This window comes from Aethalodelphis obliquidens, unplaced genomic scaffold, assembly GCF_003676395.1.
Source record: "Aethalodelphis obliquidens isolate GAN/ISIS:26980383/991018 unplaced genomic scaffold, ASM367639v1 scaffold26, whole genome shotgun sequence".
Classification (NCBI taxonomy): domain Eukaryota; kingdom Metazoa; phylum Chordata; class Mammalia; order Artiodactyla; family Delphinidae; genus Aethalodelphis; species Aethalodelphis obliquidens.
This window is the reverse complement of record NW_020837970.1, coordinates 6,182,532-6,207,811: the sequence shown is the minus strand read 5'-3', so window position 1 is coordinate 6,207,811 and position 25,280 is coordinate 6,182,532. Positions and strand designations below refer to the sequence as shown.

The 25,280-nt window shown below is 36.1% G+C and overlaps 1 protein-coding gene across 3 annotated transcripts in view; it reads right to left on the bottom strand.

Annotated features, from left to right (window-relative positions):
- Positions 1-25,280, bottom strand: part of MINDY2 (MINDY lysine 48 deubiquitinase 2) — a 75,260-nt gene that overhangs the window by 19,845 nt on the left and 30,135 nt on the right. For all 3 annotated transcript variants that reach the window (XR_003436366.1, XM_027123145.1, XM_027123146.1), the window contains exons 4-6: positions 20,186-20,344; positions 13,073-13,175; positions 6,823-6,965 (exon numbers count right to left, since the gene is read on the bottom strand). Coding sequence is in view for 2 of the 3 variants with exons in the window: in XM_027123145.1 (XP_026978946.1) it covers positions 6,823-6,965; positions 13,073-13,175; positions 20,186-20,344 (405 nt within the window). In the remaining variant the exon portion in view is untranslated. The remainder of the gene's footprint in view (positions 1-6,822; positions 6,966-13,072; positions 13,176-20,185; positions 20,345-25,280) is intronic.

Genomic DNA, 25,280 nt, shown 5'->3' with positions numbered 1-25,280 from the left:
TCCAGTGTTCTGCGTTTCGATAAAGAGCATCATCATTCATCCAGTTGTTCATGCTTAGAACCCAGAAATCATTCTTTCTTTTTTTAAATTAAATAATAATAGATTTACAATACTGTATTATTTTCAGGTATACAGCAAAGTGACTCAGTTACACATATTTTTTCAGATTCTTTTCCATTATAGGCTATGATCAGATATTGAATATAGTTCCCTGCTATACAGTAAATCTTTGTTGTTTTTCTATTTTACATATAGTAGTACTGTGTATCTGTTAATCCCATACTCCTAATTTATCCCTCCTCCCCGCTTTCCCCTTTGGTGACCATAAGTTTGTTTTCTATGTCTGTGAGGCTGTTTCTGTTTTGTAAATAAACTCATTTGTGTTATTTTTTAGATTCCACATATAAGTGATATACAGTATTTGTCTTCCTCTGTCTGACTTATTTCACTCAGCATGATAATCTCTATGTCCATCCATGTTGCTTCAAATGGCAATATTTCATTCTTTTTTATGGTTAACATTCCATTGTATATATACACCACATCTTCTTTATCCATTCATCTGTTGATGGACACTTAAGCTGCTTCCATGTCTTGGCTATTGTAAACAGTGCTGCTATGAACATAGGGGTGCATGGACCTTTTTGAATTAGAGTTTTTGTTTTTTCTGGATATATGCCCAGGAGAGGAATTGCTGGATCATATGGTAGTTCTATTTTTAGTTTTTTAAGGAACCTCCATACTGTTTTCCATAGCGGCTAAACCAATTAACATTCCCACCAACAGTGGGAATATTAATATTCCCATATATTAGTATTTCTCCACACCCTCTCCAGCATTTATTATTTGTAGACGTTTTGATGATGGCCATTCTCACCAGTGTGAGGTGATATCTCATTGTGGTTTTGATTTGCATTTCTCTAATAATTAGCAGTGTTGAGCATCTTTTCATGTGCCTGTTGGCCAGCTGTATGTCTTTTTTTTTTTTTTTTTTTTTTTTTGCGGTACGCGGGCCTCTCACTGTTGTGGCCTCTCCTGTTGCGGAGCACAGGCTCCGGACGCGCAGGCTCAGCTGCCACGGCTCACGGGCCCAGCCGCTCCGCGCCATGTGGGATCTTCCCGGACCGGGGCACGAACCCGTGTCCCCTGCATCGGCAGGCGGACTCTCAACCACTGCGCCACCAGGAAAGCCCTGTGTGTCTTTTTGGAGAAATGTTTATTTAGGTCTTCTGTCCATTTTTTGACTCGGTTGTTTGTTTTTTTGATATTAAGTTGTATGAGCTCTTTGTATATTTTGGAAATTAACCCTTTATTCATCACATCATTTGCAAATATTTTCTTCCATTCGTGGGTTGCCTTTTTGTTGATGATTTCCTACACTGTGCAAACGCTTTTAAATTTGTTTAGGTTCCATTTGTTTATTTTTACTTTTATTTATTTTGCCCTGGGAGACTGATCTAAGAAAATATTGCTGTGATTTATGTCAAAGAATGTTTCCCCCTTTGTTTTATTCTATGTAATGGTGGCCTCGTAGAATGAATTTGGTAGTGTTCCCTCCTCTTCAATCTTCTGGAATAGTTTGAGAAGGATGAGTTCTTCTTTGTATGTTTGGTAGAATTCCCCAGTAAAGCCATCTGGTCCTGGACTTTTGTTTGCAGGGAGTTTTTTTGTTTTTTGGGTGTTTTTTGTTTTGTTTTGTTTTTTACAGATTCTATTTCATTTCTAGTAATCGGTCTGTTCAAATTATCTGTTTCTTCTTGATTCAGTTTTGGCAAGCTGTATGTTTATAGAAACTATCCATTTTTTGTAGGTTGTCCAAATTTGTTGGCATAGGAGTTTTATGGTATCGCGTCTTATATTAAGTCTTTAAGGCATTTTGAGTTTATTTTTGTGCATGGTATGAGGGAATGTTCTAATTTCATTGATTTACATGCAGCTGTCCAGCTTTCCCAACATCACTTGCTAAAGAGACTGTCTTTTCTCCACTGTATATTCTTGCCTCCTTTGTCAAAGAGTAATTGACCATAGGTGTGTGGGTTTACTCCAGGGTTCTTTATTCTGGTCCCTTGATCCATATGTGTTTTTGCACCAATACCATGCTGTTTTGATAACTGTAGCTTTGCAGTATTGTCTGAAGTCTGGGAAGATTATGCCTACAGCTTTGTTCTTTTTCCTCAGAATTGCTTTGGCAATTCTGAGTCTCTTGTGGTTCCTTATAAATTTTAGGATTATTCTAATTCTGTGTAAAATGTCACAGGTAATTTGAAATGGACTGAATTAAATCTGTAGATTGCTTTGGGTAGTATGGCCATTTTAACAATATTAATTCTTCCAATCCAAGACCACAGGATATCTTTCCATTTCTTTGAATCTTCTTCAGTTTCCTTTATCAATGTTTTATAGTTCTCAGTGTATAGGTCTTTCACATTCTTGGTTAAGTTTATTTCTAGGTTGGTTTTTTTTTTCTGATGCAATTTTAAACACTTTTTCTTTTTACTTTCCTTTTCTGATATTTGTTAGTATAAAGAAATGTAACAGATTTCTGTATACTGATCCTGCTACCTTACTGAATTCATTTATTCTAACAGTTTTTGTGCGGAGGCTTTAGGGTTTTCTGTATAGAGTCTTGCATAGAAAGACAATTTTACCTCTTCCCTTCCAATCTGGACACATTTTATTTATTTTTCTTGTCTGACTGCTGTGGCTAGAAGTTTCAATACTATGTTGAATAGAAGTGGTGAGAGTGGGCATCCTTGTCTTGTTGCTGAATTTAGCAAGAAGGCTTTCAGCTTTTTACCATTGAGTATTATATTGGCTACGGGTTTGTCATAAATGGCTTTTATTATTTTTAAAATTTACTTACTTATTTGGCTGTGTTGGGTCTTGGTTGTGGCATGCGGGATCTTTCGTCGCAGTGCATGGGCTTCTCTCTAGTCGTGGCATGCGGGCTCTAGAGCACAGGGGCTCAGTAGTTGTGGTGCACAGGCTTAGTTGCCCTGCAGCATGTGGGATCTTAGTTCCCCAACCAGGGATTGAACCTGCCTCCCCTGCGTTGGAAGGCAGATTCTCAACCACTGGACCACCAGGGAAGTCCCATAAATGGCTTTTATTGTTGAGATGTGTTCCCTCTGTACCCATTTTGGTGTGAGTTTTTACCATGAATCGATGTTGAATTTTATCAAATGCTTTTTCTGCATCTATTGAGAAGATCATTTGGTTTTTGTCTTTTCTTTTGCTGATTTGGTACATCACATTAATTGATTTGCATGTGTTTGAAACATCCTTGAAACCCTGGAATGAATCCAACTTGATCATGGTGTATGATCTTTTTTATGTATTGTTGGATTCAGTTTGCTAATACTTTGTTGAGGATTTTTGCAACTATATTCATCAAAGATATTGGCCTGTAATTTCTTTTTGTGGTGTCTTTGTGTGATTTTGGGTATCAGGGTGATGGTGGCTTCATAGAATGACTTCGATAGTGTTCCCTCCTCTTCAATCTTTTGGAATAGTTGGAGAACAATAAGTTCTTTGTATATTTGGTAGAATTCCCCAGTAAAGCCATCTGGTTCTGGACTTTTGTTTGCAGGGGGTTTTTTGGGTTTTGTTTTTTGGTGTTTTTTTTTTTTTTTTAATTTACAGATTCTGTTTCACTTCTAGTGATCAGTCTGTTCAAATTATCTTTTTTAAAAAATTAATTAATTTATTTTTGGCTGCCTTGGGTCTTCATTGCTATATGCAGGCTTTCTTTAGTTGCATCAAGCAGGGGCTACTCTTCGTTGTGGTGCATGGGCCTCTCATCGCAGTGGCTTCTCTTGTTGTGGAGCACGGGCTCTAGGCGCACGGGCTTCAGTAGTTGTGGTACACGGGCTATAGAGTGCAGGCTCATCAGTTGTGGTGCATGGGCTTAGTTGCTCTGCGGCATGTGGGATCTTCCCAGACCAGGGCTCGAACCCATGTCCCCTACATTGGCAGGCAGATTCTTAACCACTGCGCCACAAGGGAAGCCCCAAATTATTTTGACTCAGCTTTGGCAAGCTGTATGTTTATGGAAACTTGTCCATTTTTTTCTAGGTTCTCCCAATTTGTTGGCATGTAACTATTCATAGTATTTCTTATGATTTTTTTGTATTTCTGCAGTATTGGCTATTAATTCTCCTCTTTCATTTCTTATTTTGTTTACTTGGGTCTTCTCTCTTTTCTTCTTGGAGAGCCTGGCTAGAAGTTTGTCGATTTTGTTTATCCTTTCAAAAAACTGGCTCTTGGGGCTTGCCCCGAAGTCCAAAACACCTTAATGTTATACAAGGGGCAGGGAGACACACACTAGTGATACACTGTTTAGCTACAGAATAAGGTTTACTGAGAAAAACTTAGAAGTGAGAAATAGCAGAATACACACATTCTCTCGGCTATCATTATCTCATGGAAATGCATATTCAGTCCAGAAACAGACCCAATGCAGAAAGTGCTCCAGGAGAGGCGCACCCTTCCCAACCACACAGGAAGATTGCGAATACCTAGGTGACTAGTAAAGGACTTCCAGGTCAGGGATATGGCCTTGATAAAAAAAAAAAAAAGGGAACGTCTAAAGCTCAATTTTGGAAAGTTGTAAAACAACCACTCATGACAGCCAGAGACGTTGTTTTCTCAATTGAACTATCTTACTCCTGTGGAGGAAAAAAAAAAGAGAGAGAGAGAGAGAGAACAAAAAGAACAACTAGGCCATCAAGAGACCAAAGTCTATTTCTCTCATTCATTCATTCATTTATTTATTTATTTTTGGCCACACAGCATGGCTTGTGGGATCTCAGTTCCCTGACCAGGGACTGAACGCGGGCCCTGGCAGTGAAAGTGCCAAGTCCTAACCACTGGACTGCCAGAGAATTCCCTATTCCTCCTTTTAACTTAGGACTCTACAAGATCTGATATCTATCTCTTGAGCCTTACATCATGCCTCTTGAGCCTTACATCATGCCTCTTATTTTCTATGCTTCAGTCACATAGCCCTTCTTCGAATTCCTTAAAAAGTTAGGTTATTTCCCTCCTCAGGGCTTCTGCACACATGTTCCACCTGCTTAGTTAACCGCACCACCCCCCCTTTTTTCCTGACATCTTCAAATAGGTTATAAGTCCTAATAAAAGTACTCACAGCATGTTGTAGGTACCCTTCACAGAGTGTATCTCAATAGAAATGATACCTACTTGTGTAATTATTTAACATCTGTCCCTTGTCAAACTAGGAGGTCCTTAAATGGCAGGAACTATAGCTGCCTTGCTCAGGCTGCAGTCCTAATACTTAGCTAAGTACCCAGTCATAATCATGCTCAATAAATATTTGTTGAATGAATGAATAAAGTGTGGACTTAAAGAGATCAGGTAAAGTGAGATGACTTAGCAGTATTTATTATGTAGCAATAATTCTAATTTTATGGTTCTTTGGCCTTAGATTTTTGAGGAATATGGATAAATCTGGGCCCATACCTAGCACACATCTAGCTTAAATATGGGAACAATACAAACAAACCGTTGCTATAACTAACAGGGGAGCAGGAGAGCTAGGGCTATACAGTATTCTTAAATAAGCAAACAAATCATTATTTTACACTACTTTGTGCAATTCACTGATTAAAGTGTTGAAGGAAATACAAAGTCAGATTCCTGACTTCAATAAGCTTACTTTCATTTAGAAAAATGAGACACATTTACATGGAAAGAAAATTGTTAACTAGGTACTCATCAATAAGGGCAAAGTAAGGACAATATGGCCCATAACAAGTAAAGGAGGAAGGGTAGAGTAGTGATCCAGAGCCTTAGCTGCATATTTAAATCACCTGGAAAACATTTTAAAAATACTGTTGCTCAGGTCTCACCTCTACACATTCTGATTTAATTGAGTTGGTGTTGGGCTCTGGGCATTGGTATTTTTTTAATAGCTCCGTAGGCAGCTCTAGCGTACAACCTGGGTTGAGAACCACTGATTTAAGGAGAGAAGAAGTAGCTTTACTGAAGAGTTAGTATTTTAAATGTTTCTTAAAAGATAGGTGAAATCTGGATAGGCAAAAAGGAGTGAGAATGTTCACATAGGGATTAGGAGTAAGAAACAAAATGGGAAAGCATAAAGTGTGTATGGGGATGGAGGACTATTAATGAGTAGACAGATCATTATGGCCGAAGCAAAGTGTTGACACAAGGGGATAGTAGAAAATACCTTGCATTTTTATCCTCTAGGCACTGGGTGCTACTAACATTTTTGCAATATTATTGACCTGATCAGAGGAGTATTCTGCCACAGAAGTCTAGAGATAAGTTGATAAACTCCTGTATTAGGTGGCAGCTGTAAAAATGGAAGCATTGAAGAGATAACAAGAGGGATGAATCAGTAAGATTTTTTTGGCAAAGCCATAAGTGACATGATAAAAAGAATTTAAAGTCACACTGATAACTTAATAATAGAAACACTATCATAAAGACAAATCTTGATTCTTTCTCTAAACTCCTTTAGCCCTCAAATGTAAATATCCATCATTAGCAGTCATCCTAGTTCTAACATTAGGGCTTATCTTTTTTTTCCTTAGAAAGAAAATAATAAATACATTTTAATGCAATAATCTGTGAAAATGGAGTTGAGACATAAATTTAAAAAAAACTGATATTAAGTAACAAATTGCTAATCCATTCCACCCTAAAGAATTAATTATTACCTTCATAATTTGATGGTTAAAGAATATTACGCTAAAATTTTTTATTTTGAAGCAGATCATAAGACATCTCTAAATCAAGCTCCTTTAGTTTAGAATAACAGTAGCTATTTCTATATCATACCTTGTATTTGGTCATGGTGCTAAAATGATTATTCCGAAAGAACACACAAAGTTCTCCTTCCTGAACCGTTGAAGTTAGTTCACATAATCCATGGTATGTCAGTTGAGTGGCTGTGTTATTTAGAAACTGCTCAGCTACAAAGCCTAGGAACCAATGCATAATATTAGATGGAAGAATAATTTAAAATTTTTAAAGTTTTTCTATTTACATTGTGTTCCAGTTATGAAGAAAGGCCAATCAAAATAAGACTCCTCCTACTATAACATGATGGCCCTAAATTGGAGATTTTTTTTTCTAATTCTGCGATGGAAGATGTGTCTATAGACATTTCCAGGCTAAAGAAACAGTTATCTGAAATTCTTTTTATCAATAAATGTATTTACTTATACCACACCTACTTCCGCAAAGGATTTCATGCACCTTGCAATAGAAGAAACACACACAATAAAACTAAAACCCAATAAAACAATAAGAAGGTAAGGGTTAGCAAAAGTCAACAACTACTTCCCCAATGGATAGGTGTTTAGAAATTAAAAGTAGCCTCAAGAAATTGAGTTGCTTAAGATTTTGACAAAGATCCCAGATGATTTTCAGTTCACAAACTGCTCAATTCTTGCCTTAAAACTAAAAGTAGGCATAAGACTGAACAGTAAACAGTGGGGTAACTGATGACATTTTTATCCTAATCTCCTCCAACATATGCTACTCATTATGTAGATATATCAAGTTCAGAAATAGAAATCATCTCTTCTGTTTTCAAACATAATGAAATATAAAGAAACCTTCTGGGGTTTAATTTAAAAGCTATACATACAGTTGATCCTCATTATTCAAACGGGTTCATATACGCTAATTTGCCTACTATCTAAAATTTATAACTCCAAAAATCAATACTTGTTGCACTTTCAGGGTCATTCCTGAATATGTGCAAAGCAGCAAAAAAATTAAGTCACCCAACACACACATTCCCCACTGAAGTCAAAATAGGCAACAGTGTGTCACCTTCTTGTTTCAGCTCTCACACTGTGAACAAATGTGATTTTCACATTCTATATAATGCCACATTTATCACATTTTGTGAAATTTCTGTGCTTCTTCGGAGTGATTTTTACTGTGTAAAATGGCCCCCAAGCATAATGCTGAAGCTAGTGTTCCTAAGCACACAAAGGTTGTGATGTGCCTTATAGAGACAATGCATATTTTTGCAGCTTCAGCCGGGCATGAAGCTGTTGGATATGAGTTTAATGTTACTGAATCAATAATATATATTAAACAAGGTGTCTCTAAGTGGCATGGACTTATATATACTACCAAATGTAAAACAGATAGCTAGTGGGAAGCAGCCGCATAGCACAGGGAGATCAACTCCGTGCTTTGTGACCACCTAGAGGGGTGGGACAGGGAGGATAGCAGGAGATATGTGGATATATGTATATGTATATGTATAGCTGACTCACTTTGTTATAAAGCAGAAACTAACACACCATTGTAAAGCAATTATACTCCAATAAACATGTTAAAAAAAAAATAAGGTGTCTCTCAACAGAAACACACGAAAAACAAGGTTATGTATTGATAAGTTGATGAAAATCTTGTGACCAGAGGCTCACAGGAACCTAATGTTGTGTTTCCCCTATGAGCAGTGGTTTGGTATTCACTAATTCAGTGTTCACAGCAACTTTATGGAACATAACTATCAGTAATAATGAGAATCAGTTGTATAAATATTTTAAAAGCCTATATTTCTCTCTTTCCTTCTTCCTTCCTCCTTTTGCTCCCTTTCTTTAAAAAGGAATAGAGGGGAGGAGAATGCTCTAAAAAGTTTTGTAAGTGAGCAGGGAGGTGCAGATATAGGGAGTAAAGATGAATCTGTGTTAATAAACTGATGACTCAACAAAAATTTGAAAATAAACTTGGTAGAAACTTGGTAGGGCCAGAGGCAGCTGCATGATGTAGATTTATTCCACTCCCTCACTTTTAGTGTCAAGCCATAGCACTTCAAGCTGCAAAGTGGTTGTAAAAAGTTACCAATATATCACACTATTCCAAGGAATTGGTAATGTAGGATGGGAAGTACAAAAAGTTATACAGAAGGCCACAGCCAAAGGAAATTTATAGCTCATTTGCAACTTCCTGGCTTTATACATTTAGAAATAAGACCCCTCCTCAATTATTATCATTACTTTGCTAAATGCTAAGTTATTGAGTAGAATGTATTAGTTATATACTAAAGCATTTTCTCTTATATAGCATTTAAAAAGTAAGCGTTACGCCTGTGCTGAGAAGTACCACTGCTGTCTATAATATCCATGTAACTAAACACTTCCTTCAGAAAGATGTTTCTAAATGTCCCTCCCATACCTCATTCATACAACATACTCTCTACAAAACCCTTTCAAAAAGATACAAAAATTCAGTGGAGATATAGCACAATGTTACTTTCATGTATGAAATTCAAAAATTTAATACTAGAAAAGTCTTTCTCAGCTGCTTGTTTCTAGAGAACAGGACATGGATTCAGAGAGAATAAGTGACTTGCTCAAGGACATAAAACTAGTTATGGCAAAGTGAAGACTGGAACTTAACCGGTATTAATTTATAAAATGTAGTGCTGATTATCATAAATGCAAACTGAACTCTATTTCTCCCCAAACCGTAGAGCATAGACTAATTTAGACTTAGAGAGAAAAATGTTTCCTAATTCTTCTACCAACTTGTAAACAGTGACATCTGTGTGATTTTAGTGGCATATTCAAAAGCCTAATCTAGTTTCAACTTTTCATAACTAAACAAATTATGGAGTTTCAAAACATAATATCAGAGATTACTTATTAATTACAAATGGCAAAGGGCATCTTTCCAACAACAAAAAATCTGGTAAATATCACCTTAATCCTATTTGAACATCACCAACAATGGGATAATCAGACATCACGTGCCACCTGATTTGATGCACTAGGAAAGACACAATGTCGCCTATGTAGTATTCCCAGGGAAAATATATAACCCAAATCTACTAATGAGGAAACAATCAGATGAATCCAGATTGAGGACTATTCTATAAAACAACCAGCCTGGACTATAAAGAAAAGTAAATACCACAAAAGACCAAAAAGAAAAGAAAAGAAAAGAAAAGAAAAAAGGATAGGGATCTTCTGTTCTAGATTACAGGAGACTAAATTGATATGATAATTAAATGATAATTGATTGAAACTTACACTGAAAAAACTTAAAAGCTATAAGGGGCATTACTGGGACAACTGGGGAATTCTGAATATAAACAGTATATTAGATAATAGTATTGTATCAATGTTAAATTTCCTGAGATAATTGCATTGTGATTACATAGGAAAATTCTTTGTTCTTAGGAGGCAAATATTGGAGAGTTAATGGATAAAGTGCTATAATATTTGCAATTAATTGTCACGATTTAGGAAAAAAATTGTGTGTGTGTGTGAATACAGAAAGTAAAAATTCAATATGCTAATAATTGGTGAATTTAGATGAAACATATATATGTACAAATATGTATACAGATACATATATTCATTGTGCTATTCCAATTTTATGGGTTTGAGTTTTTCCAAAATAAAGAGAAAAGGAAATCAATATTATTTAATCAAAAATAATATGAACTCAAACTATAATCTTCAGCGTTTATGGCACATAATAAAAGCTCAGTAAGTGAGCTCGAATAAGTGAATATGCTGGAATAATTTCCTTAAGCATATTTTTTTTTACCTAGAAACAATTGTTAAAGAAGAAATTATTCCTGAGAGATCTTCTGGAATTAAATGACCAGTTAGCATGAAGTCTGGAAACTGGTACTGTGCTATTTTTTTCCTTGTTGATTTCTGCTGCCATGCCACAACCCATCGTTATAACTTGATTCAAAAAAGTATTAATATCCAAAAGAGGTAGCAAGTAATAAATATTCTATGTACATGTAAAACTTCTGTACTTTTACTTCCAAGGTGTTGCCACCAGAAAAAAATAAATGTTCTCTGAAAGAAGTTGAAAGAATATCTAATTCTATTTGACTATTAACTAAATAATATTTCTTTTTCATCAAAAAAGAATGATAGTAAACATATTTCTTGTATTCTGCACCTTATGGAGATGAAATATTTGAATTTTTAAAAAATCATCTCAGACCAAAGTTTAATAATTTTTAATAAAGAAAGATTAGAAATAAACCACTTTGGGATATTTTATGATTCAGGAGGAAAGTTACAGTTGTAGGCTAAACAGAAAAAGAAAGCAGACTACTTTGGTTGAACAATATACCCAAGAAAATATGATGAAGAAAATGGAAAAAAAGCTAATTGCTATATTATATAAGAAAAAATGTCCATTGTGGCCTTTTATTTCCTTAATGATTTCATAGTGCCTTATACAAGTAGCCATTGGGATTGAATACTTATTTCAAGCAGACTACATATTTGTAATTTCTTATAAACAAAAAATGAGTTTAGCTTTTTAATTGTACTGAATTTCATATATAATTTTTCCTTGACTATGTATGGAAATATGATAAGCAGAATTTCACCATTATGAAATTTATATATCAAGGAATTAATCAGCTCTGATATATATTACCTGAAAATTCTATACCACTAAAGAGGAAGATTCCTACTTGCTTTTACCAAGATATTCTTCTCAAGTTATCAATTCTATACAAATTAGCTACAGTTTTTTATTATCCCAGGGATTCAATACCAGAGAAATAATAATAATAGTTGTAAAACCACGTTGAGAAAAAGGAGAAGTGATGAAGGGACTGTTTTTTGGTTGTTGTTCATTCTGCTAGTGTAATAAGTCCTACCCCTGTTACATTGCAGCCTAGCTTGGTGAAAATGCTGTCAACATTAGTGTTTCCCATAGCGTCTTACCTTATAAATATATTCATCCAAATATCACTTATTGGCTATCATTCCATCTGTTAACACTTTCTGGACCCTACTGTTCTCTCAATTACTATTGAATAGCATACTGAAAGTTACTGAGAAAGTAGGAATCCACAGATGGATACTTTCTTTATAGCCTGCTTTCTAAGAATATTTACAGTAATGAGAGCTTGGATAAAGAATGGAAAGTGCTAGTGAGTGGAATTTTGTCAACTGAGGGAAAACATTTTTTGTAACAACTTTTGTTGCTCCTCTCTCCCCTAAAATTTAAACTTTGCTGCCTTAGGTTGTAGTGAAAGAGGCGTCACACAAATCAATGATCAATATTGCTGAATATCTGTGTGTTTACTGCAAGTAAAAGACTAGATGAGCCTCAACTAACACACTGTGTATTTTCCTGCTACTGGCCTCTTGCATAAACATGTTAAACTTCTGGATAATTGAGTAGTGTAATTAGTTGGGTTCTTATTAATCAATATAGTATGAGATTCACGTACACATCTTCTTTTATATGTTCTTAGGTACTCTTGTAGTCACTTGGTTTTAATTTTTTTAAATGTAGTGACGATAATAAATTTTTATTATACCTCATGTGAAAGAACTGTGTGTCTGCTTCTCACGATTTCTCTTTCTTTTGTTAACACTTCAAACTGAGGAGAACAGCAGTCTCAGTATTTGTGTATATTTATGAAAAAGTGAAGTGGGTGATGGTGAAGTTATACCCAAATGCTATGGTTCCTGATAGCACTCTGGTTTCAAATCTGCTCTTCCCTTCACTGACTGGAACACAGCTTAAAAAACAAACAAACAAACACACAAAAAACACTTCTATGCTGATGAATTTAGCAATTTTTAATTGTAGCTAAGGATTAGGGAAACTGATGATCAAAGGTGTACTCTGATCCAGAATAGAGCTTTAATATATTATATTGTACTGAAATATAAGGTAGAGCTCTACTAAATGAACACTTGAGTACCATAATATACATCTCAGTCAACAGAAGTGTTCAAGATGAATTATAAAGTTCCCTCAGTACTCCCAAGTAATAACCCTTTTTTAAAAGAGTAATTATCAGTAACCCCTGGGTAACTGATTATATCAAAGATAGCAAGTGATTCCAAAGACTTTTATTAGAATCCAGGAGTGATTTTACAAAACAAATAAAAAAGGTTCTAGGAAAAACCTTTCACTGGTACCTCTATGAATAATTACTTCTTTTAATTCTCATAGGTAGAATCACTTTTATTTTTTAGAAGCTGTATTTAAGACATTTAAAAGACATTAAATTTTAAGACAAGTTACTTTGCCAAGAATAAGTCAGATAATAGCAACACTCACCCACCTTCACTAACCAGCTCACTGTTGTCTGACTGCTTACAAGAGATGATCTTCTCCACTAGCTGGTTGTAGCTGCAGTTACCAACAGCTTTTACAATGTCATCAATCTACAAAACAAATGACTGTCTCACTAATCATGATAAAATTAAAAACAATAACAAAGAAACCCATATAACTCTTGAGGATTTATTCTAATATAATACTAAATATAAAAGTATTACTTATGAAAAAAGAAAATCAGCACTAAAATCAACACCCAACAGTTTCCAGTTTTGTTTATGGTTCACAATAACATATTATGAACAATATTGCTTAGCCATATTTCAATTATGCAATAACTAATAAAATGGAATTAGTATATGCAATTTTATTTCTTAAGATTGTAAAGCAAGGCGGGCTTCCCTGGTGGCGCAGTGGTTAAGAATCCACCTGCCAATGCAGGGGACACGGGTTCGAGCCCTGGTCCAGGAAGATCCCACATGCGGTGGAGCAACTAAGCCCGTGCACCACAACTACTGAGCCTGCGCTCTAGAGCCCTCAAGCCACAACTACTGAGCCCGCTGGCCTAGAGCCCATGCTCTGCAACAAGGGAAGCCACTGCAATGAGAAGCCCGTGCACCGCAACAAAGAGTAGCCCCCCGCTCACCCCAACTAGAGAAAGCCCAACACAGCCAAAAATAAATAAATAAATAAAATAAAATTTTTAAAAATTTATAAAAAAGATTGTAAAGCAAGGCAAATCTAAAAGATGTTAATTTATGGGATAAACAGGGTTTCCCATTTTATTTGTTACTTAGTTTCTAGCATAGTGGAGATATGAGCAGACATAACTAATGTTATTTCCCTAAACAAAAGTTAATATATATTAATAAGGGAAAATATTTGCCTCATGATTCTTATTTGATCTTTGTCTGTGAAGGTACAGTAGAAAAATAAATTCAAAGTTTTAAGGTATAAGAAAATAAAATTGGGCATCTCTACTCTCCTTCCATATACTTTGCTTTTACTATTGAAGCAAAATAGATATCTGCTGTCTAAACTTACTTTGATTGCCCTCCCATCCCTAAAATATATTTATTTGTAAATTATTTACATGTACTTTATTAATATATTAACACAAATTAATACAATGAAATAAAAAATAAGAGAGGCCATGTTTTTTTTCCACATCCAAATGATCTTCATGAATATCTACTCTGAATACCACAAGAATTGACAGATCTGCACAATAGTAAGGACAGTGGTTTTCAAACTGGGAGCTTTTTAAAAAGCTAAAAGAATTCAAAACTCAAGTTGTTTCTCAAGTACCTAAGTTTTCATTCCACTGCTGCCTAGCAAAGTTTAAGAACAACTTCTCTAGGTTATAATTTTTTGTTGTTCCTGCAAAATTCAAGGATGGTAAAAGCCTCTTAACCATCCAAGTGGGACTGACGGTTGGCTGAAGATCAGTTAATTGAATAAATTAAAGCAGGAAACTGTGGAAAATGTTACATACATATCTTAAACAGTTCATGTTAGCTTAAAACACACAAATGTATTCACTTGTCAACCTTCTGATACAAATCCAAATAAGGCCGTTTCTTTGAAAGTGGATCTTTTGGCTATGATTCTAGGTAAATGACACAAAAGAATATGCCTTTCAGTTTTCATTTATTTAAAATGAAAACTTAGACCCTTAAGAAGCAGTTTGAGAGCACAATCCCTTTAAATTTTCATTATTTTTTGTAACACCTTTACTGATTACAGCAATTTTCTTTAGTGACTCAACTTCATTGTCTTTCCAAAGAACTGAATTTTCAATCCTAAGGAATCCACAAAAATACACCTAGAATAATAAATACATGATCAATATATAAAAATCAGTTGTACTACTATAGACTAGCAATGAAAAATACAAAGATTTCAAATTTCATAGGCAGGATCTCTACATTAATATTTCATTCAATTAATTCATTTGGATGCCTTTTATGCACTACTATGCACCAGGTGCTGTTAGAGAAACTGAAGACTCAGCAGTGAATAAAATAGATGGTCTATGCTTTCATAAAGTTTATATTCTAGAGAAAGGACAAACAATAAACCAAATAAGCAAAAATATAACATACTAGGTAGTTGTATGCAGTGGTATGCAGCTGTTCTTTGTTTCCATTGTACTATAGCATTCCATAGTATGAATATACTATAATACATTTATTCATTCATCTTTTGATGGCTATTCAAGTTGTTTTCAGTTTGGGGCGATGACAAATAATACTGCTATGAACATTCCTGTACATTTATCCTGTTTCACAAATCTAGTTTCTCTAGGGAATTTGCCTTGTCAAATTCTTGAGTCTTATCCTCAACTTTACTAGATAACTCCAAATTGCTTTCCAAAGGAGGTAGTCAATTTACATTATCATTAGCATGGAATGAAAATTCTCTATACTGCATATCTTCTCCAATATTTAGTATTGTCAGACTTCTAAATGTCAGCCATTCTGATGGGTGTGTAGTCGTATCTCATTTAGGTTTTAATTTGCATTTCCCTGATGACTAGTTCATACGTTCACTGGTCATTTGGGTATCCATTTTTGTGAAGTGTCTCTTCAAGTCCTTTTTGAAGAATTTTAGCTTTGTTAATCTTCTTTATTATATATTTACTTTCTATTTTAATACTTTTGCTCTTAAGATAGATATAAAGCTCATTAATTTTCAGTCTCATTATTCCTTAATATTCGATTTTAGGGCTTTAAAAACCCCTTTAAAAACTGTTTTAGCTAAAAAAAAAAAACTGTTTCAGCTAAATCTCACAAGTTTTGATATTTAGTTGCTGTGTAGTTTAAAATATACTTTAAGTTTCATTATGATTTTTTGATCCAGACAGTCTCTACTGTTTTTTCTGCTGATTTCTAGTTTAATTGCATTGTGGTCAGAGACTATTCTGTACTTCATATATTTTAAATCCTTAAAAATTTGTTGAGGGGTTTCCCTGGTGGCGCAGTGGTTGAGAATCTGCCTGCCAATGCAGGGGACACGGGTTCGAGCCCTGGTCTAGGAAGATCCCACATGCCGCGGAGCAACTGGGCCCGTGAGCCACAATTACTGAGCCTGCGCGTCTGGAGCCTGTGCTCCGCAACAAGAGAGGCCGCGATAGTGAGAGGCCCGCGCACCGCGATGAAGAGTGGCCCCCGCTTGCCACAACTAGAGAAAGCCCTTGCACAGAAACGAAGACCCAACACAGCCATAAATTAATTAATTAATTAATTTAAAAAAAAAAAGATCTTTAAAAAAAATTATTAGTTTATTTTAGACTGAGTTGGGTCTTTGTTGCTGCACGTGGGCTTTCTCTAGTTGTGGCAAGTGGGGGCTACTCTTTGTTGTGGTACCTGGGCTTCTCATTTCAGTGGCTTCTCTCGTTGCAGAGCACAGGCTCTAGGCATGCGGGCTTCAGTAGTTGTGGCTCGTGAGCTTAGTTGCTCCGCCGCATGTGGGATCTTCCTGGACCGAGGCTTGAACCCATGTCCCCTGCATTGGCAGGCGGATTCTTAACCACTGTGCCACCAGGGAAGGCCCCAATGCTGCTCTTAAAGAGTTAATTATCAATTAATAATGGAGAAACACCTTCCCGTGGCTGAACTATGGTGCCGGCCCACCATCCAGAAAATGACTGACATTTATTTGCAAGATAATTATTTGCAGTACACATAATCATAATACAAAGAACTAGCCAGTTCTAAGAGATATTTCATAGAGACCTATGGATTTCAAATTTTGCCTTGTTCTTTTTTCTTTCTCAGCATCAGAATCCTTCTGTCACAAAACAAGTAAGTAAAATAGATAAAAAGCACAGCTCTCAGGCCGAAGAGTTTGAAAACCACTGTGTAGACCAGAAAAGTCTGATGAAAATTTTCTGTCCTATATTAGAGTACCTTTTTTTCTTTAAGCATATGAATTCAACTGTTTGCCAGGCAATATGTAGCTACACATACAGTCAGAGGGAAGATCTGAGTCCAGTTTTTAAAAACTCAGGCTTAAGTTCCTTAGGTCATAAGTTCATCCTCCTCAAGAATCTAGGCTACCTGGCATTGCCATCTGCCAGGATCCAACATGACGCACCTTGGAGATTTCAGATGCTGGACATGTTTAGACTTTTCAGTGATGTTCTCAGAGACAGAGTGCCAAAAAAAATACAGATGCCCTGCTTACAGTAAGCCACCCTTTCACTGCCCAGAATACCAGTTACTTCTACCAAAGGACAGGGATGAAGAAACACTACCAAATCCTTGCTATTATGATCTCTCCTCCCCTATACATAATGCATGCATGCATGTTTCATTCCATCAGTTAATATCTATTGAGAACCTACTATGTTCCAGGCACTGTTCTTAACAATGAGAAATAAGAGCCCAGCTCTTATAAAACATACACTCAGACTTCCCTGGTGGCGCAGTGGTTAAGAATCCGCCTGCCAGTGCAGGGGACACGGGTTCGATCCCTGGTCCGGGAAGATCCCACATGCTGCAGAGCAGCTAAGCCCGTGCACCACAACTACTAAGCCTGCGCTCTAGAGCCCATGAGCCACAACTACTGAGCCTGCATGCCACAACTACTGAAGCCCGCATGCCTAGAGCCCATGCTCTGCAACAAGAGAAGCCACCACAATGAGAAGTCTGCGCACCGCAACGAAGAGTAGCCCCTGCTCGCTGCAACTAGAGAAAGACCATGCACAGCAATGAAGACGCAACGCAGCCAAAAAAATAATAATAATAAATGAAATAAATTAATCAATTAAAAAACCAAAAACATACACTCTACTGGGAGATGGGAGTCAATCAAGTAAATAAATAAATAATAATTCTAGATAATGACTGGGGGAAAAGAGGGTGACTCATTTCAACAAGGGAAGGCCTCTCTAACAAGGTGATATCTGATCTAAGACCTGAATAATGAGGAAGTAGAAATGGGGAGATCTGGGAGAACAATGTGTTAGGGTAGTAAAACAGTGCTCCACAGTGGGCAATCAGCTAGTACAAAAACCCGAGCTAGAAATGAGCTTGGTATGTCTGAAAAATAGAAAGGCAGCTGGTGTTGTTGGAGGGTAGTAAAAAGGTGGGAGAATTATGAGGTGAAGTTTGACAGGAGGCAGAGTCTAGATCACGCAGTATATCATAAAAACTCTAATAAAGGGGCTTCCCTGGTGGCGCAGTGGTTGAGAATCTGCCTGCTAATGCGGGGACACGGGTTCGAGCCCTGGTCTGGGAGGATCCCACATGCCACAGAGCAACTAGGCCCATGAGCCACAGCTACTGAGCCTGCGCATCTGGAGCCTGTGCTCCGCAACAAGAGAGGCCGCGATAGTGAGAGGCCCACGCACCGCGATGAAGAGTGGCCCCCGCTTGCCACAACTAGAGAAAGCCCTCGCACAGAAACGAAGACCCAACACAGCAAAAATAAATTAATTAATTAATAAACTCCTACCCCCAACATCTTCTTTAAAAAAAAAAACTCTAATAAATATTTTGTATCTTATTTTAAAGAACAGAATAATGCCATTTGCAGCAACATGGATGGACCCAGAGATTGTCATATTGACTGAAGTAAGTCAGATAAAGACATATATCATATGATGTCACTTATATGTAGTATCTAAAAAAATGTTACAAATGCACTTATTTGCAAAATAGAAATAAAGGACTTCCCTGGTAGTGCGGTGGTTAAGAATTCGCCTGCCAATGCAGGGGACATGGGTTCGAGCCCTGATCTGGGAAGACCCCACATGCCGTGGAGCAACTAAGCCCGTGCGCCACAACTACTGAGCCTGTGTTCTGGAGCCTGCAAGCCACAATTACGGAGCCCATGCACCGCAACTACTGAAGCCTGCGTGCTCTAGGGCCTGCGTGCTACTGAAGCCTGCACGCCTACAGCCTGTGCTCCGCAACAAGAGAAGCCACTGCAATGAGAAGCCCACGTGTGGGAACAGAGAGTAGCCCCCACTTGCCACAACTAGAGAAAGCCCACACACGGCAATGAAGACCCAACACAGCCAAAAATAAATAAATAATAAAATTTAAAATAAACAGAAATAGAGTCACAGATGGAACAGACTTATGGTTACCAGGGGGCAAAGTGGGGGGAGGGTTAAATTGGGAGATTGGGATTGACATATACACACTACTATATATAAAATAGATAACTAATAAGAACCTACTGTATAGCACAGGGAACTCTACTCAGTACTCTCTACTGGCCTATATGGGAAAAGAATCTTAAAAAGAGTGGATATATGTACATGTATAACTGATTCACTTTGCTTTACACCTGAAACCAACACAACATTGTAAATCAACTATACACCAATAAAAAGTAAAAAAAAAAAAAAAAAAAGATTTTGTATCTTATTTTAGTTACACTGGAGGCTTTTAAGGAAAAGGGTAGGGTGCAGGGATAAAGGGGAGGGTTTATTTCACAAAGATCACTCTGACTGCCAAGACAATTCACTGGGGGGAAGAATAACCTTTTCAACAAATGGGGCTGGTACAACTGAATATCCACATGCAGAAGAATAACGTTGGATCCCTTCCCCAAACCATATATACAAATCAACTCAAAATGGATCATACTCCTAAATTAAGCACTAAAACTATATACTCTATACTTACATACTTTATATAAGTATACAAAGAACTCTTAGAACCCAGTAACAAAAAGACAAATAGCCCAATTAAAAATGGGCAAGAGATCTGCAGATATTTCTCTAAAGAAGATATACAAATGGCTCATAAGCACATGAAAAGATGATCAACATCATTAGTCATTAGAGAAATGCAAACAATCCACAATGAGATACAACTTTACACCTACTAGGATGGCTGTAATCGAAAAGATAGACAATAACAAGTGTTGATGAGGATGTGGACTCAGCTTTGTAGTTGGCCTCTAACTCCATGAAATTATAGTCAGAAGTCTTGGGCAGATTTAGCAGTCTGGAGGACTGTGCTCTTAACCTCACAATGTGGCTAATTTCATGTAAAAGCACAAAAATATAAGTATCAGAAAATATAAATCTAGATTAATTTGCCAAATTAATGGATTTTTACTATATTTGTGTTCATATAATTTAAGATTTTCTACTTACCTGAGGGTCCACTAGCCATCCATGGTACAAAGGAATATCAAGAAGATCAAATACTATGCATTCTGGTGTATATTCAAACACTCGAACACCAGTGAATTTTACATTTACATCCAAGCCTGTCTGTAGTTTGTGCAGTACTGCCATAGCATCACTCATATTCTGAAAATAGAAAGGGGAAGAGAAAAAATGAGGAAAATCAAACAACAACAAAAAAGATATTTAAATGCAGGCACATTTACTACAAATTTTCCATTTTATCCAATTTATTCATTCCTTCAATTTTTATTATTAAGTACCTACTATGTGCCAGGCACTAGTATGAGTTCTAATGATAAAATAGTGGATAAAACAAAGTTCCTAATCTCATGGAACTAACATTCTACTATGAGAGACAAATACATAAATTATAAAGTCAAGTATTAGTAAGAAAAATTGAACAGGATAAGGATATACAGAGTGAGAGGGGTGAGGGACCTATTTTTAGACCAGGAAGTCCAAAGACAAAATTTCTAGTCAAAGAGGAAGGCCTCTTCCACTTCTAGGTATATTCCTGAAAGAATTCAAAGAATTTAAAGCATCGTCTTGAAGAGATATGTGTACACCCATATTCATTGCAGCATTATTCACAACAGCCAAGAGGTGGAAGTAGCTCAAATGTCCATTAACAGATAAATGGATAAAGGGAACATAGTATACATATACAATGGAATATTATTCAGCCTTAAAAAAATAAAGAAGGAAATACTATTACATGCTACAACATGGATGAAACTTGAGGACATTATGCTGAGTGGAATAAGCTGCTGCAAAAGAACAAATACTGTATGACTCCACTTATGTGAGATATCTAGAGTAGTCAAAATCATGGAAATAGAAAGTAGAATGGTAGTTGTCAGGAGCTGGAGGGAGGGAGATCTGGAGAGTTGTTCAACGAGTTTAGAATTTTAGTTTTACAAGATGAAAATGTCCTAGAGATGTTATACAAGAATATAAATACAGTTAACACGACAAAACTATACACTTAAAGATGGTTAAGAGAGTAAATTTTATATTATGTTTTTTAACCACAATTTTAAAAAAAGAAAGAAATGAGCTATCAAGCCATGAACAGACATGGAGAAAATTTACATGTACATTACTAAGTGAAAGAAGCCAATCTGAAATATATTGTATGATTCCAAATGACACAGTGGGAAAAGGCAAAACGATGGAGACAGTAAAAAGATCAGTGGTTGCCAGGGGTTAGGAGGAGGGAGGGATGTACTGGCAGAGCACTGAGGACTTTTATGGCAGTGAAAACTATTCTGTAGGATACTATAAAGGTGGATACATGTCATTATACATTTCTCAAAACCCAAAGAAAGTATAAACACCAAGAGTGAACCCTAATGTAAACTATGGACTTTGGGTAATAATTATGTATCAATGTAAATGGTGGGAGATGAAGTCTGAGATAAAGGCTGGATCACAAAGACTTGTTGGTCAAATTAAAGAGTCGTTCTGTCCACAACAGTTTTCTCAATAAACACGGTCATATAAGTGTGTAATGAAGACTATTTTAAAACATGTTTTTCTAAACGTTTTAATATATTAAATATGGACATAATTTAGAGGGTATATTTGATGGAACAAATAAAAACCAATATATAAAATTTGATAAAATTTTATTGAATCCCTACTGTTAATCAGACACTGTGCTACACACTAAAGATATAAAACAGGAGCAGACTATAGCCTACTGGAGGGCTTATAGTAGAAAGGGTGAACATGAAATAAATCCTTTTATATTAAAATTAGGGACTCTCACTGAAATCTCAGATGGACAAATTTAGGTCATAATAACAAAGTTCTGTTTTACTAATTAACTTATAAAATTCCATGCTAAGAGACTATACAGACTGAAAACAAATCATTCAAATGTTTTAAATTTATGAATGAAGAATTTATAACAGGATAACACTGTTATATATACTCTTTGGATTTTGTCAGTTTCACCTCTAATAACTATATTCCCCCAAAACAATATATTTTCTCAGTCTTCCTAAAAGTTGAACCCTTGAAAACAATCAGCTCACATTTTTTTCCTTTCAGTGTTTTAAAACTTTTCCTAAAGCCATAACAATGATGAATGTGAGAAAATAGTAACAATAATGAGCCACTGTAGGATTATAGTTCTACCACTGATACTACTGATTTTTTTTCTGCTATTTGTTAAACTCTTAGTTGCCAGTCATCCAGTTTCCTTCAGGGGGAAGTATAATTTCTAACAGCTCCTGGACTCAAGCTTATACCTTTATGTATCTTCTACATTTTTAATAGATTATAAAATGTTAAAATAACTAAGTTAATACAATTAATAATATCCATAAATAAAACTGATAAAAATTTATAAACAAAGAGTTAAAGAGTATTTTGCCATCTTGTTCTTGAATCCAAATGGGTGCTTACAAGAAAGGATTACTACTCCTTTAAGCCAGTAGTTCAACTGTTCCTTAGAATTTTTCTTAAAGGTACTGTTAACGTGGTGAAATTTTAAAGTTAAATATAAGATATATTCTAAAAATATATTTGCAGTCATATAAAAACCTGTCATAAACACACACACACAGTATTTTCTTGTGTTGTCATCATTAAGCAAAACTGAAAGAAATACGCTCTTTGTTTATATTATGATTTCTGGTAAAAGGGTTTTTAATTAGGAAGACTGCAGCTCTGCATTGGTCTTTCTAAAATTTAGGCTTAAACATTTCTGCTCACACAAAACTATACAAAAAGAACATTGTTACATCACACCTGTGGAACATTAAGCACCAGCTTAGACTCAGTCTTATCAGCTTGGTACATACTATTCTCAAAACTAATGGTAATGCAATCACAATACCTTATAAATAGTTTTAGAGCTTATTTTAAATGCAGGGTACTTTCTGTCTAACATGTTTATAACAAATGCAAGTGGTTGTTAGTGTCTGTTTCAACTTTGAAGCAAAACTTTACTTCCAATCATTTTTCAAGAGTCTAGATCACCTTAATGGAAACATATCCTGAGACTGCAAAACAGACTTGAAACAAAGTGCTGATATCATTTGCAAATACTCATCACTCAAGATTTTCTCAAAAAACAAATACCGTACGCTAACACATATATATGGAATTAAAAAAAAATGGTTCTGATGAACCTAGGAGCAGGACAGGAATAAAGACGCAGACATAGAGAATGGACTCGAGGACATGGGGAGGGGGAAGGGTAAGCTGGGACGAAGTAAGAGAGTGGTATGGACATATATATACACTACCAAATGTAAAATAGATAGCTAGTGGGAAGCAGCTGCATAGCACAGGGAGATCAGCTTGGTGCTTTGTGACCACCTAGAATGGTGGAATAGGGAGGGTGGGAGGGAGACGCAAGAGGGAGGGGATATGGGGATATATGTATACATATAGCTGATTCACTTTGTTATACAGCAGAGACTAACACAACATCGTAAAGCAATTATACTTCAAATAAAGATGTTAAAAAATGAATCAATAAATAGAAAAGATTTTCTCAAGACTGTGCAACAGAAGTAAAATGAATTTTGAGGTTAATGTGAAACTGCAACTATGATCCATAATTTCTAATTTCAAGTTTTTGTATTAATCATAATAGCCTTGCTGATTTCAATAAGAAATGATACAAATTTGATAAATAAATGATATAAATTTAACCATAACACTTTATACTTATAAAATATTTACTGGTTTTATATATTGAAGGTTAGCCTAAGATTTCATTTGAAAAGAAGTTTCCATTGTGAGAAATGTTTAGAAATCCTTGCTTTAAGCTACAAATTCCAATAGAATTTAAATGATTTAGCATACCTATTTGGCTTTAGCTATGGATTTCCTACCTTACACAGTGATGCAATGCAACATACTGGCTTTTCCATTTCATTAGGACTAGATTATTTGAACATTCAAATTCAAGAAATTTTGCAATACCAAAATGAATTTTGTTTTCTTTTTGCCATTTGGATACTGGTGAAAGTATGTAGTAAGGGTTACTTTGAAAGTAAACATAAAGGTTCCAATGATATCTGTTTCTTCCCTGCCTGATACTTCTTCCACTGTAAGAACCTGATTTCTTCTTGCCTTCCATTGTCAAACAAAGGAAGAATACTGAAGAAAATGAAGCTATGCTTGCTTTCTTACAGCTCCAATAATTTTGAGCCCAGTGGTCCCCTCCTATATTACAGAATAGTATCTCTAAAGAACGTGCCAAGCAATGTAGACACATTGAAACTATGAAACAGCACATTTAGTCCTAATGACATACCCCAGACATCATTTGCTGAACTGTTTCCTACATATAATTTAATTGTAAAATGTACACAAATGAGGAAAGATAATAACAAATTCACTTGAAAGTCAATTTTTTCAAGGAAAATACCAAGTTATCATCCTACATAGGTGTGTAGAATGATATCTATGTTTCATTCTACATTGCATATAGATTCACATAAAAGACAGATCAGCAAAGTACGGCCTGTGGGTCAAATAAGGCTGTGAGCTAAGAGTTTTTACATTTTTAAAAGGGTGTAAAAAGAGAAAACAAAGAATATGCCCAAAAATCCACTGAGACTCCCTCTTGCGAGAGCACCGGAATCACAACCAACTGCTGAACAATCATGGACAGGAAGACACTGGAACTCACCAAAAAAGATACCCCACATCCAAAGACAAAGGAGAAGCCACAATGAGATGGTAGGAGGGGTATAATCACAATAAAATCAAATCCCATAACTGCTGGGTGGGTGACTCACAAACTGGAGAACACTTATATCACAGAAGTCCACCCACTGAAGTGAAGGTTCTGAGCCCCACGTCAGGCTTCCCAACCTGGGGGTCCAGCAACAGGAGGAGGAATTCCTAGAGAATCAGGCTTTGAAGGCTAGCGGGATTTGATTGCAGGACTTTGACAGCAGAGACTCCACTCTTGGAAGGCACACACAAAGTAGTGCGCACATCGGGACCCAAGGGAAGGAGCAGTGACCCCAGGGGAGACTGAACCAGACCTACCTGCTAGTGTTGGAGGGTCTCCTGCAGAGGCAGGGGGTGG